Source organism: Urocampus carinirostris, chromosome 7, assembly GCF_059441175.1.
Source record: "Urocampus carinirostris isolate Australia breed hairy pipefish chromosome 7, RoL_Ucar_1.0, whole genome shotgun sequence".
Taxonomy (NCBI): Eukaryota; Metazoa; Chordata; class Actinopteri; order Syngnathiformes; family Syngnathidae; genus Urocampus; species Urocampus carinirostris.
Window position 1 is genome coordinate 43,604,700 of NC_142355.1, and position 15,103 is coordinate 43,619,802.

At 40.6% G+C, this 15,103-nt stretch overlaps 1 protein-coding gene and 1 long non-coding RNA gene across 2 annotated transcripts; both read left to right on the top strand.

The window, feature by feature from the left end:
* Window positions 1–643: 643 nt before the first annotated feature.
* LOC148363390 (uncharacterized) lies at window positions 644–11,641 on the top strand. The gene is made up of 2 exons (XR_015850995.1): window positions 644–760; window positions 11,308–11,641. It is a non-coding gene; the product is annotated as an uncharacterized LOC148363390 (long non-coding RNA).
* Window positions 11,642–11,709: 68 nt separating this feature from the next.
* bida (BH3 interacting domain death agonist) lies at window positions 11,710–15,064 on the top strand (the record flags this gene model as incomplete). The annotated part of the gene is made up of 2 exons (XM_088341117.1): window positions 11,710–11,950; window positions 13,951–15,064. Coding segments are annotated over 2 exons (441 nt in total), but the record flags the coding sequence as incomplete, so codon positions are not given.
* Between the last annotated feature and the right edge of the window lie 39 nt (window positions 15,065–15,103).

Genomic DNA, 15,103 nt, shown 5'->3' on the forward strand with positions numbered 1-15,103 from the left:
CATTAAGTAGGAGAAAGGGGTAGGTTTGTGTTGGGTTAACCCCAACACTTATAATAAAACCTGCACTCAAAGAAAACAGACGTGAGTATAACTTTACCTACTTGCAAGGAGAAATGACCATAGACTGCCTGTTAGTCTACTAGACACTCTGAAAAAGTCCATTTCGTTCTTGTCTTTTTATTGTATTAGGAACGCCCTAGTTTACATAATGTGTCTTCTGCTAAAGGGAGGGGGAGTGACAAAAAACAGTTTGGGATCTGTTTTCACAACATCTTATCGTATCTACACCTGTTTAAACTTACAACAACATGTTATCGTATCAACAATATTACTACTATTGAACTAGGTGAGAGTGGCACACTAAGCAAGAATAGAACAAAGTATGAATCTATAAAATAACTTATTTACAGTTTAAATCCATCATTTTGATGGTGACCTGATGCAAGTGTCTGCGGTTTTCGTTCTTGTTTCTATTTGTTAAGCATGAAAAAGGATCTGTTTTAAAGTACAGGCCAAACCACAAGAAAGATGAAAACATTCTGATAGTTTGACCCGACTGGCAGTAGGCACGGCCTTCAAAGGGGCGCGTCCTATCTAGTCATCTATGCATATCTGTGTGTACGCAGGAGCACGCATTCGAAGAGCCACCTACTCGTTGTTTTAGTCGCGGTTATAACATGTGCACACAAGGAAGTTGCTGTGTCTCTCTGTTGTGCATCCAATAACCTGGAAGAATTCACAATTTAAGAGGTATACGGATGTAAGTATGTGTAGGTTTGTTTTACCCCGGTTACAACTAGTTGGTTTAAAAAGTTTGATTAACCGGTTTTAACGAGTGGCCCGCTGTTATTAAAGGCGTGCTTTTGGTGAGACTGGGTACAATTGGAATACATTGTGCCTTCCACATTTAAAATGCTGTGCAAGTTATTTCAAGTTTATACATGTTAACTTAATTTGTCTTTAATACGTAGACATAAAAGACAAGTGCTAAGTAGCTCCACAAGCTCAAACACGGAGTACAAACAGTGTTGGGCACGTAACTTAAAAAAAAGGAACAGTAACAGAATTACTCTACAGTAAAAGTAACTTGTTACCAGGGAAAATATTTTTTTTTTTACAATACTTCAAAAGTAAGTAGTTGTACGTCAAATAATTAAATATTTTCTGAGCACCATTCGAGTCAGTTCAATAGAGAAGAACAGACAGGTAGTTGTGTAATCGAACCTAATAATATTTACTGCACCTCAACAGCAACAAATTTATCCTACACTTAAAGAGCAACAAAAATAAACAATATTAAGAATTGAGTTTACTAAATTAAATCTAATATTGGCAGCACGGCAGCCTGGTTTAGCACGTCTGCTGCACAGTTCTGAGGGTTCAAATCCAGCTACCAGCCTTCCTGTGCGAAGTGTGCATGTTGTCCCACTGCTTGCGTTTCTTCCGGGGGCTGTGGTTTCCTCCTACGTGTTACGGTTGGATCACAAAAACTGCGGGTTTCCCCTTAAAAAAATAAAATCGTAAAAACATTCCACCGCAAGATAGAGACGAAGTACCATTTCAAACAAAAGTCTATTGGTGCTGCCAGAATCAACTCCTTGCCCTGAAGAGTTCTCGCGCCGGCGTGATGAGGGGGCCCTATCGTGGATGCAGTGCCGGAGCTAAGGCTAAGCGGCTAGTCTTCGGTGCCGTCCGTAATCATGGTAAATGTGAACTCTACAGTATACCAAATAAGACAGACGAACTGGCTGTGCTGGTGAAAAACAAAGCACACAGGGAGTGCAGTTTGCTGTGTTGGCTCACGTCTAGCATCCCGGATGCTAACGTGTAGCTACCTGGAGCAACCGGTAGCTACCAAGGCTAACTTGAGGTGGACTCGCTAACACGAGTTGGTGTATGCCTGGGCACAAAGATTTAAAAAAAAAAAAATATATATATATATATATATATATACATTTTTTGTTTCTTATTGATTAAATATCGAAAAGAAAAGAAAACTGAGGGTTTTCTATTACTTTGTTATATTAAATACATTATTATTATTATTATTATTATTTCTTTTTGGGGCACATGTGTGGCCAAAAATACTTACAGTAGGGACGAACGTATTCGGTTGGGTGGGCGTCTAAATTTCGACTTTTCGGGCACTTTTTACACCGCCTATGATATACCGAGCGAACTTCAAAGAGATCCGGCATCCTTGTGGACAACTATTCCTCCTAATAAACGAGGACAACGGCGCCGTAAAGACAGAAAACAGAAGCATGGTTGCCGTGCGGGTAGATGTGTGAAGCGTGCGAAGTCGAAGGAGCAAGAAGGACGCGAGGATGTGACTGATTCCACCATTCATTCCTCGCTGGACAACCGACGCTTTAAACTCAACGCTCACGAACGGCCCCAACGGCAAAATCTTGTGACGATCTCTACAAAGACTACAAAGACTTCAGCTAAGTCAAATGATTCAGCAAAGCTAAAATTTGTTCTTCTAAATATTAGATCGCTTGCTCCTAAAGCTTTACTTGTTGATAACATTATTCGTGATTATAAACTTAACTGTATTGGTCTTTGTGAAACTTGGTTACGCCCGGATGAGTATTTAGCGCTAAATTATGCTTCACCCCCAGACTACGTGAGTAGCCATGTAGCACACACGTTGAAAAAGGGTGGCGGTGTCGCGTTCATTTCTGAAAAATCGCTCAAATTTAATCCTCGTACCTCTAATAATTACAAGGCGTTTGAGGCTCTTGTGATGCGGTCCTCTCTATTGTCAATTTATGTAATAACTATCGCGCACCTGGGCCATACACAACTTTCTTAGACGAATTTGCTGAACTTTTGTCTGAACTAGTAACCTATGCAGACACAATTATAATTATGGGGGACTTTAACATTCATATGAACTCCCCACTCAGTTCACTTACTATTGCATTTCGGTCTCTAATTGATGCATTTGGTTTTAATCAACTGGTTGATTTGCCAACCCATAAAGATGGAAACACGCTAGACTTGGTTCTGACTCGAGGAGTTTTAACCTCAAACATTATGGTGTTACCGTGTACTACCGTTATCTCGGATCATTATTTAGTTACATTTGAGGTGCTAGCTAAATGTAGTGTTAAAAAAGTTGGAGGATTTAGCGGACTCAATATAAGCACTGGCACATTTTCTGAGCTCTTTGAACTCCTTCCTGGAGCAGTTGCGTCCTTTCCTTCATACAATGGCTCGATTGACTCACTCACTCATGAATGAGTTCAATACTACCCTGACTAGTGTCCTGAGGCGTGTTCAGGAGAGTGATCAGACATGTAGTCTCTTGATAATCGCTTGCCGCGCACTGCTGAACGTTTTGTAATCGCTCACTGTGATTGCCTTACTGATCCAAAATGGCCGACGACAGTACAATGGATTTCGTTCTACAGCTTGCTTTGAGCGAGTTGGCTGATATGAGCGACAGTTCGCATATTGACACAGTTAAGGTTATCCTAAACGCAGTGGAAGGGTTATACCTGTCTTGCATTGTTCACAAACATTACCAGGCAATGTAAGACGATATATTACATCGCCAACAGCACTCGTCAGGGTGAGATCCTCCATATTCTGCACTGTCGACGCCATGTTGGAAATCAAAGTAAGCGGTCTTTCTCCCGTGATTACTCGGGCACGCGAGCGCTCAATAATCACTGGCTGTTCAGAAGCTAGCGATAGCTCGCGATAGCAATCACTCACTCTCCTGAACACGCCTCAGGATTCAATAGCGCCCATAAAGCTAAAATCACGTCCTAAAAGACGCACGCCTTGGTTTACTGATGAAACTAGAACCCTTAAACAAGAATGCAGGAAATTGGAAAGAAAATGGCGCGCTACCAAGCTTGAGGTTTTCAATCAAACCTGGTGTGACAGCTTGTTAAAGTATAAAGCGGCCCTTGCCTCTGCAAAATCAGCTTACCTTTCGAAGGTGATTGTGTCTCAAAAGAACAATCCCAAAGTCCTTTTTGACACTGTAGCATCGCTTACAAGGCAACAGACTATCGCAGATAGTTCGACGCACTCTGCTCATGACTTAATGGTCTTCTTTACTAAGAAGATTCAATGCATACAGGAAGAAATTGCTAAAGACATTATTAATACCACACATATTAAAGGGCTGAAATCTACAGATGCACGACAGGGTGGCTGTCCAGGGAAATTGTCCAGTTTTAGTGAACTGTCACTTGATGATCTCAAACAGGTGGTGAATGCGGCCAAACCGACAACTTGCCAGTTGGACCCGCTCCCAGGTTCACTTATTAAAAGTCTTTTTGGCGTCCTTGGACCTTCAGTTCTAAATATTATAAACATATCACTCTCCTCAGGTGTAGTTCCAGCAGCTTTTAAGTCCGCCGTTATTAAACCTACACTGAAACGACCCAACCTTGATCCAGAAATCTTATAGTAATTATAGACCTGTGTCAAACCTACCTTTCCTTTCTAAAGTACTTGAAAAAGTAGTGGCACAGCAGCTGATTGATTTCATTTCCGAGAATAACCTTTTTGAATCTATGCAATCAGGATTCAGGGTTAACCACTCTACTGAGACAGCTCTGATCAAGGTAACAAATGATCTCCTACTGGCAATGGATTCTGGCGCTTCATCACTTTTGCTGCTGCTGGATCTTAGTGCTGCTTTTGACACAGTGCACCACAATTTCCTACAAGAACGGTTGGAAAAATGGATTGGTCTCTCAGGAACCGTCTTCTCGTGGTTCAGATCCTACCTCTCTGTTCCCCCTGAGATCCGATCTGCAACCTCAGTGGAAATGTTTAAATCTAAGCTTAAAACTCACTTCTACTCCATAGCATATGAATAACCTACTCTTCTCGTCAGCTGAAAAATAGTCTGTGTAATATAGTGTAATAATCTGTGAAGCCATTTGAGACTCTTCGTGATTTAGGGCTATACAAATAAAAATGACTTGACTCGATTTGTTGCGCTCTTCTGACTTTCCTCTGAGCCTGATTAATTGATGGTTTTTTTTCCAATAGAACAGGCCGCTAAAAGCTAGCGGTCACTATTTCCCAGTTGTTTTACGTAGACGGCACCCGGCCGCTGTTTGACTGACAGCAAACACCAGCCTACCACAATTGCGCACAGACAGTCACAGAGCGACCTCAGCATGCTGTCTAACATAACACAATGCTCGATACAATGATGTCAATGACATTAATGAGATAAGGACAAAATCAACTCAAATGAATGAGTGGACGAGCAGTAACTGAAGCGTTGTGAGGCGTCTCGGTCCTCTCGTTTGTTTATTTTGTTAATTCTACTCAAATAGAAATAGCCTGCTATACCTGGTACTCGTTTTTTTAAGATTGTTTTTATTTATGATTAGCCATTTAATCTGTTAAAAGCAATATGTTGTACTATGATTAACCGGTCTGATTATTTACGTTTTATTTCCATGATGAATGCACCTTAAATCACTTTTTGCCGCATTTTGCTTACAAAATGAAATGTGATTAGAGGCTCACGGAATAACCAATCATACTGGGTATGCACGGGGGCTCGAAATCCTTGAAGATGCCTGAATTTTAATGTGTTTCTAAGTACTGACGCCTTAACGCCCCTGTAAATTTCGCCTAAAATCCCAATTCAAGACGTATCCCAAAAAGGAAGGCTGTTCTTGAACCGTTCAGAGAATATGGATGGTTTTGATTTCTTTGGAAAGGTAAGACTGAAGTTTTGTCTCAAACTGAGATAATCACTGCAGGTGCTACTAACGTTAAGTAATCTCAGTTTAAACACAGAAATAGAATATTTTTATTCTCGCCTAGAAAGATTTTGCAATCAAATGCCTGCAGATGAGTGTAGCATGGGCATCTTAGCTGGAAAACAGTGAGCCAATAGCTGGAAGCTTTATCTGGTACTTTGTCAAATATGATCACAATCTGTGACACCAAACATTGTATTTTACACATTTTTCCAAGGTTAGATCTAGGCATTTCCAAAAGTGGTGATTTGGAGACAACAAGTTTACAGCATACAATTTTGAAAAAGTTGGAAACGTTTGACTTCTCTCTGTGCGGCTCTACCCCCATTGTACACACTTGAGCGTAAAAAAGGTGCGTAAAAATAAACCGCAATTGGCGTTGCGCACCTAGATTTTAGGGTCTAATTTGAATGCACAGTGAATATCTATGCAATGTTCTTTTCAGAATTTTATTGGCTAACCAGTGTGTCAATCATAATTACTACAGGCTGAAGATATTCGAAGCTTGCTTTTATCAAGCAAGCATTTATTCACCAATGCGGCTGTAGGCCATGAAAAAAGCCTGCTACTGGCCGAGAGTGGTGTCAACCTAAAGGTCAGAGGCTGACTGCCATATTAAAAATAATTTTAGAGGCTGTTTTTTTTGTAAACGAAAGCCATGAGGCAAAACGCACGGAATACAACACATAACGTCCAATGAGAGAAATGATTTGGGATAAATATTTTTTCTGTTTAATCGATTGTTACATAACCAGCTCGGTGGCCTTGGGGGTAGGGCCCCCGCCCCGAGACTGGGAGGTTGCTGGTTCAAGCCTCGGCCGAGTCATACCTAAGACTTACAACATTGATACTCATTGCCTCCCTGCTTGGCGCTCTGCATTAGGGGTTAGAATTGGGGGGTTTGGTCACCTAATGATTCCCAACACATCAGTTGGGTTGAGCGAGGGGGCTGGGAATCCCCTCCTCTGTATCAGAGTCAGAAAGAGTCAGAAATATGAACGTGTTCCTGACTCTAGCCACCTTCCACTAGGCGGATATGGCTCCGGTGTATATATATATATATATATATATATATATATGTATGTAACCGTGGTGTACCTGTCCCACCAAAGATCCACATTCACGCAGGACTGGATGATGAGGTTTTTATTACAGTTGCTGCAAATGAATGAGACCGTATAGTGTTTTTTTAACGTTTACAATGAATTCAACATATTTTTCTTTAAACTGAATTTTAACCAACATCATCCTTTTTTATATATGAGAAAATACAAATAATAACAATAATGAGTATAAAAATGGGTACAATTTACCTGCAAATGAATGAGTGACAACACAACACGTGGTAAGCTTCTCTGCTGGCTTTGATCTCTATAAGGGGAATTAGCATTTTAGCACAACATGCAAGGTCCGGCAAAACTAACATAAAAGGCGACAGAAACAAAACGAAAATAAATCCAAACAGCTTGACAACATCAATCACATTAATGTGCATGTTGAGAGATTTGTCAGCTTTGGTTTTAATGTTTAAAACTAACTTTTTTTGCGGAGCACCAAAAGATCATGTCTTACCGTTGGCAGCTCGTTGTAGACTGCCAAAAACCCCCACCTTCCTGTCGCAAAGTCTAAAGCCAAACCAAACCTTACCACATACCAGCAGGTGGCACTGTTGGACTCATCATTGCAGGACACTTATACAGAAACTATACAACATATTTCAGCAGGAATTTCAATAAAACGTTACTATTGCACCCGTTACATATATATAATCTCATCAGCTGTTTCGCTTATCCTCAGTAGGGTCGCGGGGGTGCTGGAGCCCATCCCAGCAATCATCGGGCAGTGGGCAGGGGACACCCTGAACTGGTTGCCAGCCAATCGCAGGGCACACGGGGACAGACAACTCACTCGCTCAGTTACACCTAGGGACAATTTTGGACCGGCCAATTCACCTGAAATGTATGTCTTTGGAAAGTGGGAGAAAACCGGAGTGCCCGGAGGAAACCCACGCAAGCACGGGGAGAACATACAAACTCCGCACAGTAAGGCCAGGAGCTGGATTTGAACCCACGCAGGAGGTTCCCACGACCTCAGAACTGTGCCGCATCGCGCTAACCACTGTGCTGCCTATATATTTTATATATATATATATATATATATATATATATATATATATATACATAATACTAGCATTTTGTGGATTTATTTAGTTGGTTGCACAAGATAGAATCACACTTTTTATTGGAAGTAGTGTTGGCAATAAGATTGAATTGATATATTTGCAAGTCATTTGAATGTAACACCAGATTTTTCAGCAACCTACAAAAAAAGATAATATTTTTCATGTAAATGTGAACAGTCAGCCGTTAGACAACACAACAGAAGCAAAAAATGTCAAGTTGTTTATAACCACGGTCAAGCAGAAAGAAACATCGCAGAAACTTACTGAATTTTACATACAAAGTGCATCCACTAGTTCAGCAGTGGGGGCTATCTCTTCCATTACATCTGCCCGCGCCTCTCCATTGCCCCCACCCTTCTTTCTCCAGCACCAGCTCACATGTGCACTTACTTTCGTTTACGCAGTCTCGTGTTGATATTGACTTCAAAATACCTCGTTTAAAACACACAGAAAGAACTTGCATTATTTTTACCCGCTTGCAGTGTAATTCTGGCCAAATTTGCTTGGGAATTAATTTTACAATTTTGAGCCCTGATTTTTATATGCTAAATTTTTATTGCATGCTGAGACGGTCTGGGCTGCGTGCAACGACGTATGTGCGCACTTTAGAGGGAACAGTAAACATGATACAAACATTCTTAAAATTTTCCGATGAATTTAGTTAAATACCAGTCATTTCAGCTGGGGGCCACTCGTTAGAAAAAAAATCTCATGGGAGCTACCTAGTAGATTTAAGAGAAAGAAAGAGAGGGGGAGAGAAAGAGAAGGAAAGAGCCAGCAAGGGATGAAAAATAAAAAAACAAGGCAGACAGAATAAGAGAGAGGGAGCACAGTAGAGTGAGAAAGAAACGGGAGAGAAGAAGAGGAAGAAAGATAAGGATGGAAAAAGAAAGAAATAATGAGAGAAAGAAAGTGAGAAAGAAAAAGACAATAAGAGATATAGATAATCAAAAACAGTGAGAAAGAAAGACACAGTGAAAGAGAAAGAAAGAAAAAGAATGAGAGAAGTGAAAAAGAAAGACAGAGAGAAAAAGTTAGTAAGAAAAAGAAAGAGGGTGTAAATAAGAGAATAGTGAATTAAGACAAAAAAGAAGAAGAGAGTAAAAAGATAAATGAAAAAAGAGAGAGGATGAAAAAGAGAGTGAAAGAAAGGGTTTGAGAGTGAGAAAATGAAAGTAAGGAAAAAAGGAGAGGGTGAGAAAAAAGATAGAAAGAAAGTAAACACAGAGAAAGAGAGGATACAGAAAAGAAAGGGAGAGACAGAGAGAAATAAAGTTCCAGTTGCCCTGTGAGTGGTGCCTGGCTTTGGCAAATCAAGTGGACATATTTTATTTTTTAACCTCAAACATTATGGTTCTACCGTGTACTACTGTTATCTCTGATCATTATTTAGTGACATTTGAGGTGCTAACTAAATGTAGACTTAATAAAGCTGAGGGATTTAGCGGACGCAATATAAGCACTGGCACAGTTTCTGAGCTCTTTGAACTCCTTCCTGGAGCAGTTGCGTCCTTTCCTAAATACAATGGCTCGATTGACTCACTCATGAATGAGTTCAATACCACCCTGACTAGTGTGCTGGATTCAATAGCGCCCATAAAACTAAAATCACGTCCTAAAAGACGCACACCTTGGTTTACTGATGAAACTAGAGCCCTTAAAAAAGAATGCAGGAAATGGGAGAGAAAATGGCGCGCTACCAAGCTTGAGGTTTTCCATCAAACCTGGTGTGACAGCTTGTTAAAGTATAAAGCGGCCCTTGCCTCTGCAAAATCGGCCTACCTTTCGAAGGTGATTGCGTCTCAAAAGAACAACCCCAAAGCCCTTTTTGACACTGTAGCATCGCTTACAAGGCAACAGGCTATCGCAGACAGTTCGACACACTCTGCTCAGGACTTAATGGTCTTCTTCACTAAGAAGATTCAATGCATACAGGAAGAAATTGCAAAAGATATTGTTAGTACCACACGTATTAAAGGACTGAAATTTACAGATGCACGACAGGGTGGCTGCCCTGGGAAAATGGCCGGTTTTAGTGAACTGTCACTTGATGATCTCAAACAAGTGGTGAATGCGGCCAAACCGACAACTTGCCAGTTCGACCCTCTCCCAGGTTCACTTATTAAAAGTCTTTTTAGCGTCCTTGGGCCTTCAGTTCTAAATATTATAAATACATCACTCTCCTCAGGTGTAGTTCCAGCAGCTTTTAAGTCCGCCGTTATTAAACCCACACTGAAACGACCCAACCTTGATCCAGAAATATTAAGTAATTACAGACCTGTGTCAAACCTACCTTTCCTCTCTAAAGTACTCGAAAGAGTAGTGGCACAGCAGCTGAATGCTTTCATATCGGAGAATAACCTTTTTGAATCCATGCAATCTGGATTCAGGGCTAACCACTCTACTGAGACAGCTCTGATCAAGGTAACAAATGATCTCCTAATGTCAATGGATTCTGGCGCTTCATCACTTTTGCTGCTACTGGATCTTAGTGCTGCTTTTGACACAGTGCGCCACAATATCCTACTAGAACGGTTGGAAAAATGGATTGGTCTCTCAGGAGCCGTCCTCTCGTGGTTCAAATCTTACCTCTCAGATAGGACGCACTGTGTTAAATATGGTGAAACGACATCTGAGCCCTTTAATGTTACCTGCGGTGTTCCGCAGGGTTCAGTGCTCGGCCCCCTACTTTTCAACATTTACATGCTTCCATTAGGTGATATTATTCGCAAGTACAATATCAGCTTCCACTGCTACGCAGACGACACTCAACTATATCTTCCGTTGGAGGAATCTTCCACACTAAACTGTGGAAATTTGGAGGCCTGTCTCACTGAGATAAAAGAGTGGATGTCACTCAATTTCTTTCGCTTAACTCTGAAAAGACCGAAATGTTAGTCATTGGTCCTTCTAAATGCCGGGACTTATTTGCAAAAACTGCTGTGAACATTGACAAATGTCACATCACACAGAGTGACTCAGTTAAAAATTTAGGTGTCATATTTGACCCTGATCTATCCTTTGAGATGCATGTAAAGCAAATTACTAGAACTGCCTTCTTCCATCTTCGCAACATTGCTAAAATCCGTTCAATACTGTCTCAGTCTGATGCGGAAACAATAATTCATGCATTTGTTACCTCCCGTCTCGATTACTGCAATGCACTACTCTCCGGTCTCCCGAAGTCCAGAATCAAGTCTCTTCAGCTAGTACAAAATGCCGCAGCGAGGCTTTTAACTAGGACAAAAAAGTACGATCACATAACACCGATTATGGCTAACCTGCATTGGCTCCCAGTTAGCCAAAGATGTGACTTCAAAGTTCTCTTAGTATTGTACAAAATCATACATGGACTTGCTCCCTCTTATCTTTCAGATCTGATCTGCCACTATGTCCCGGTCCGAAGCCTACGATCTGAGAGTGCTGGTCTTCTGATGATCCCGAGAGCAAAGAAGTCTTCTGCTGGTTCGAGAGCGTTCTCCATCCGGGCACCGGTGCTGTGGAATGCTCTTCCCCCTGAGATTCGATCTGCAACCTCAGTGGAAATGTTTAAATCTAAACTTAAAACTCACTTCTACTCCATTGCATACGAATAACCTACTCCTCTTGTCGGTTGAAAATAGTTTGTGTAATATAGTGTAACAATCTGTGAAGCCCTTTGAGACTCTTCGTGATTTAGGGCTATACAAATAAAAATGACTTGACTTGACTTGACATATTTAAAACTGCAGCTATTTTTTTCTCTTGAGCATCTCTCAAAAACCCAGGTGGGCCTGAGCTGGCCTGTGGGCCGCATATTTTTATTTGTGTGGCTTCAAACATATCATTATTAGTTTTGGGGTCCAATTAAGCTCTTTCAACATTTTGTTGCCAACCCCTGCTATAGGTGGTGAACGTGAAGCAAGAGACTTGCAGAATGTCGCAGCCAGGCTGAAAAAAATTGCCGACCAACTTGAGCAGAATGTTTTAGACCAAGCTGCCAGAAACCCATGCAGGAATGTCATGTTGACACCAAGTGAGACAAGTTTGCTTTCAAGACACTCACCACATTATATTCAGTGATTATTCAGGAGATTAAAACGATTAAAGCTTCTGCTAATGCAGGTAGTAAGAACATAGCTTTGTCAGCCAGTAAACGGAAATGTTCAGATACAAATGTGCGTGCAGAACTGTAACCTTCAACTTTGATACGTTTTTTTCTGGTTTTATATTGGACACTTGCATAGGAGATTGCATAGCACAGGGGTCTCCAACCTTCTTTAAGCAGAGAGCTCCTTTTTGTTACTTATTAGCGCAAAGGGCACACACTTTTAGGCGGATTTCTAAAATTTGATATCTTATCTTGGTATTACTATGTTGTTAATATGTTGTTACCAGGTTAATTATTGGAAGCAGTGTTAAATAGACCCTTTTTAAACTGCTAAAAATTTGGGAGCCTGAACTTTAGTTTTAAACCCTAACTCTAGTCCCAACCTTGTTTCTGAACCCTAAACTCAATGTAAAACCCTAACTTGTAGCCCAAACCCTCACTCTTAACTATTGCCCTACACCTAACTCTAGCTGTAACCCTAGCCCTAACCCAGTTTTATACCATAACGCTACGGGTCTAACTCTATTTTGGAACCCTACATTTAGCTTATAACCCTAGTATGGAGCTCAAACCCTGCTTCCTAACCCTAAACCTACACTTAACATTTGCTGTAACCCTAGCCCTAACCCTGTTTTATACCATAACGCTACAGCTCTAACTCTATTTTGGAACCCTACATTTAGTTTATAACCCTAGTATAGAGCTCTAACCCTGCTTCCTAACCCTAAACCTACACTTAACATTTGCTGTAACCCTAGACCTAACCCTGTTTTAAACCACAATGCTTGCTGTAATCCTATTTAGGAACCTCACATTCGGTTTCTAACCCTAATGTGGAGCTAAAACCTTACTTTCTTACCCTACACCTAACTACAGCTGTAACCTTAGCCCCAACCATATTTCAGAGCCTTAAATTCAGTTTAATATCCTAATTAGGAGCCTTAACCTTAGTTTATAAATCTAGCCCCAATCCTAAATCTACACCTAACCCTAGCCAGCAAGTCACACTTGTATGAAAACTTGCATAACTCAAAAAGTTGAGCTTTTTTCACCAAATCTGCACTAAATATAGAAAATTTAGAAGATTTCCAACCCAGGAAAGCAAGAATTATGATTCTAGCATGCATGGTTCAAAAGTTATTGGGGAGAACATGCAAACCTCGCATGGGGAAGCTGCGGCAGCAGGAATTGAACCCTGGACCTCAGCACTGTGGGGTTGGGTGTTAACCACCCAGTCACTGTGCCACCCTTGAAGCAATCAATATCATTGAAATCAGTTCAAACTTGGCTCACTTTTCAGCTTTTTATACATACAGTATTTACTTTTTTTGTCTTCTGTATTAAACTCCATTATTACCCAACACCTATAGAGCCCTTTCTGTTTGTAAACAAGTGTGACGAAGCCAAGCTGCACGTGCATTGTTAAAACAGAATGGCAGAATTCATGTCTGTTTATTGCAGCCCATAGACACAAAAATATTTTAGATCATAGTTAGGAACAACTTAAAATAGCACAAAATATGTGCTAGTAGCAAAATTGTATGTAAGAAACTTTGGCAATGTTCAACTGTTGAAGTTGAGGGTTGAAGCTTTTATTTGATGCGTCAAAATGAAAAAAATTGGCCGGCACGGGTACTTTCTATTTGAGAGAAATGTCTGGCACTGAATAAGTCATCAATCTAATAATGTATTATTTATTCTTCAAACAATACTGAATAATCACATACTCAATAGAGAAATTATTTAACTTTCACCTTTTATAAGGACACCTCAAATTACGCACCCCACCTTTAACAAGTGCTCGAAGGCCATGAAATAAAGTGTACGAACCCTGATTGTTAAATGTAAATTGTGTTAACATACCTCCCAAAAAACAGATTAGGATGCTAATGTCCCTAAAGTATAATTTATTGACTTTCTTGCTTTGCAGCAATGGATGGAGCTCCTGAAAAGTGAAGTGGAGAAGGCAATGATGCAGGGGGTTGGTCTGGAGCATGTTCCCCAGGAGAGGGTCATTGTGGCCTTCAGTCTCACTTTGGTCAAGCGAGTCTGCCAACACACCCCACGACTGCTCAGGGATCTTTTCAACACGGCGCTGCAGTACGTCAGCTCTTTGCGTCGAAGATGACTTCAAGCGACGAGCAAGAAATGTAAATTGTTTGCTGGGGAAAGAAACGTTAAACCACCTTTCAGAAACATTTTATGTTTGCATTGTTCTGAACATCAGTCTTATTTGGACCTCAGTTTGTGTAAAGTTTGTCACATCCTTTGTGAGCTAGATAATTAAGTTTACTGTTATCGCTCTTTTTGTAAAATCTTAGTAAAGAGTGTGAATGTTTGGGGAATCAAACCATCAAAAAACATACCATAGTCTGTTTTATCTTTAGTCTCGTTTGCTGTAGGAAATTCAAGGGTATAATGTTTGTGTAAAATGAGTGGAGAGGTGTTGTAAAAGAATAGTGGGATGTTTGGACGCGTTCTAAGGGATAAGCAGGGCACCCGTATGATGGGGCAGGGATAAACCAGTGAAAGCTGTCAGGCCCTGCTGTTGAACAGAAGAGTGTGTTGTCACCCTGACCCGAGTGACATGGCCGTTTTCTTCTGTCCTGTTTCATCTGGAGGGACGAAAGCATGATCAACTTAGGTGCCGAGGTGCCTAACTTGTTTTGGCTGTTTGGGCACTTGGGTTGGCCATGGTCCAAAAATTTTTGTGTGTTTTTTTTGCTATTTTTTCCCTTTTTTATTTTCTTTGTTATTGTGTGTGTTTGTCTTGCTGTCGGTCGCCCCTCTTGAGGGATATGACCAAGTTAGATAGATAGATAATGTTTGGGAGATTTTTAACTCTTGTGCTTGGATTCCATTTAGCCATGAATAGAAAGATCACCTGACATGGAAACTTAATGTAATTCACTGTGATACTTTTATTCAAAGCCTATTGTATACTGAAAACAAATGCCTGATACAGCAGTTGTGAAACATATTTATGTGCATTCTCACATGGCATGGTTATTTAGAGTTTAGTAAAATATGTCTTCAAATACATGTCTGCTGCAGCTGCCCCATTTTTTGATCATGTCTAGG